Genomic DNA, 2,737 nt, shown 5'->3' with positions numbered 1-2,737 from the left:
GGCGGGGGGGGGTAGGGGGAGGGTCGTTGTTCCCCATCTCCGGTACGAAAGCAACGAGCGTAGTGTCGGAATCACGTGGAATTGCACCATTTGGGCAATTAGCACGAGAACAGCAGGCCGCACGCGCCTCCGACCATCGACCCCGCCACACCCCTCCTCCCTCGCTCGTGCGCCATGAATGAGACAACGAGAGTGTACGGTTACACGCTAACGACTCCCGGCGTTGTACTTGTTACAAGTGTTACAATGCCGTTTGTTGCAGTGTCGCGCCGATAGTTTCCACAAGCCTTTCGTCTCTCTTCTCGCCGTTCTCGCTGGAACGTGGCTTGCATGACGATTCCAAGATACCGTTGACGACGTATCGACGATGAATCCAATATAGCATGATTTTAATTGTCATTCGTATTATTTGAAACGGAAGCATCGCGTACTCCTAGGAAACGGAAAAGTCGGTTTTCGCTGAAATATCTAAAAAGTTTAGGGTAAATACAGAAATCTGTATCTGAAAAATAACTTTGGCGGCTCGTTAAAATAATTATGTAGGAAATTCAAGCGTGATGGGGAGCAATAAGTTTCGACACTCTAACAATTGATTTAATTGTCATCGTTATCTTGAACCCAACAAAATTATTTTCAAATTTAACTAAATTTCGAAATACTTCAACTATTCTTTCAACAGCTGTTTTTTTTTTTACAACAAAAATTATTCCTAGGATTACAAATTGATCTGTAAAAAATGCATTGCATATTTCTAGTCTCTCTAGCGTAATTCATATTTTCTTTTATATTTTATATCACTGCATCAACTTGATACATTAATTTTGGTAGCGCGCAAACTAACGCGTTTCGTATGCGGTACATTAATGCTAATTAGCTCGACTATGGTTCTTATTGTTACAGTCTTTCTTCGGGCGCTCCTACAACAACTTGAACAGCATCGCCGACTGCAAGAATGACGGCAAGTGCGTGATAAATAAGAAGAATCGCACCGCGTGTAAATCTTGCCGCCTACGGAAATGTATCTTCGTCGGCATGTCGAAATCTGGCTCGCGATACGGTCGCAGGTCAAACTGGTTCAAAATCCACTGTCTATTACAGCAGCAACAGCAACAAGAGCAACAGCAGCAGCTAGAGCAGCATCAGATGCAACAGCAACAGCCATTGCAACAGCGACAGCAACATCAGCAGCAACACTACCAACCGGCTATTCTCATGTCGCACCAACTATCGCAACAGCAACGGAATCCAACAAGCTCGCCCATCCATGGTATGCATGGTAATCAGTGTAGGGACGAAACCTTGATGATGAACGCGGACGACTACAAAAACTCCAACTCACCTAACATAAGTTCGCCCGAGTCCCACAATAGCGACAGCTCCGTCGATGTCTCTGAAAGGAGAGCGGCCTTCGCCGGACATCCCAGTATCCGGCCGCTTCCGCACTTGCCACCAGTTGATTTGTCTGCTCTGAGTCTGCCATTGGGCTTTCCTCTCAGCGGTATGTCTCTTTTGCCGTCGCCTTTCATACCACCACCTAGCATCGCCATATTTCCACCCTACGCTCACGTATATGCGACGTCGCACAACACATCCCATCACCTCATGGCGAATCATCCGTCCAATATGCCACAACGTTCGCCAGTGCCTACGAGCGATGAAAACGACGAACCCACAACTGCGACGACGTCGACCGTGACAACGACCACAGCTACGACCGCGTTAAGAATCTCAACGTCGTTAGCCTATAACAAAGACTCCTACGAAAAAAATAACAATAACGACCGATTCTGCTTAGATATGGTCCTAAAGAGCGAGCAGACGTCGGAAAGACCGCGGAAGAGAATGCTTTCCGAAGATAACTCAACCGAGTGCAGCCCGGAACGGGAAGTCACTTGCTCACCACCGCAAGATAATCCGATGGATCTTTCCATGAAAACCGTCGCGACACCCGATCGTACACAAAAGGAAATAGACGATGAAATAGACAATGCCAGTGATGCAGAAAACTCAGCTGCGAAGAAACCGATCGATTTAACGACAAAATCTTAAGATTTGATATATAATTCGAAAGAATGAGGTGAATTGAGATGAAACAAGGACGTTCTTCTTTCTTCTCTAATGGACATCTGTTCCTATTGGGACAAAGTGTAATCGCGCTTTATTTAAATTTACTCACCTATAGTTGTTCGTCAGTTTTATTCTATTTCAAAACCGGGAATGTGTGTTTTGTAATAATATTATTATTAATTTCACACGGAGAGAATGTTTTTATCTCGTTATTCTCTGGTTACAAGATCCCGTGTTCACGAATAGCTTTCTTGGTTGTTCTGTCGTCCATATGCACAGGATTGCTATGGATTAACTTTCGAAAATTCATACCGTTTGATATTAGAAATGGTATGCCACAAAGCCAAATGTTTTCGGCTTATCTCTAGCTTTATTCAATCAAGCGCAATCGTCGTTGAGCGCTAACAAAAATTATATTTCGTTCAATAAATGCGAACTCGAAAAATGATTTGTTTATGTCGATTAGATTTTTAAATAGCGATAAAATAGTTTATTGGTGAGGCACTTATGTTGGTATGCATATTTTATCATTTATTGTTGGCGAGAGAACGAATTTCATGTTAATTCTATATATATTCGAATTAGCATTCAAAATGCGGACTAAGAAAAACAGTCTTGAAGAATAGTACTGCTTCTTTCAGTTTAATAGAAAAACCTTATTTCTTTTTTT

The 2,737-nt window shown here is 42.9% G+C and overlaps 1 protein-coding gene across 1 annotated transcript in view; it reads left to right on the top strand.

Moving 5' to 3' along the window:
* Positions 1 to 2,707, top strand: part of LOC108755312 (knirps-related protein-like) — a 12,564-nt gene extending 9,857 nt beyond the window's left edge. Inside the window, exon 3 of the mRNA XM_018498236.1 lies at positions 901 to 2,707. Coding sequence (XP_018353738.1) covers positions 901 to 2,049 — 1,149 coding nt within the window. The 3' untranslated portion in view covers positions 2,050 to 2,707. The remainder of the gene's footprint in view (positions 1 to 900) is intronic.
* The last annotated feature ends 30 nt before the right edge of the window (positions 2,708 to 2,737 follow it).

Source organism: Trachymyrmex septentrionalis, unplaced genomic scaffold (genome assembly GCF_001594115.1).
Source record: "Trachymyrmex septentrionalis isolate Tsep2-gDNA-1 unplaced genomic scaffold, Tsep1.0 scaffold87, whole genome shotgun sequence".
In the NCBI taxonomy this organism is placed as follows: Eukaryota; Metazoa; Arthropoda; class Insecta; order Hymenoptera; family Formicidae; genus Trachymyrmex; species Trachymyrmex septentrionalis.
The sequence above is the reverse complement of the archived record's forward strand: the minus strand, read 5'-3'. Positions and strand labels throughout refer to the sequence as shown.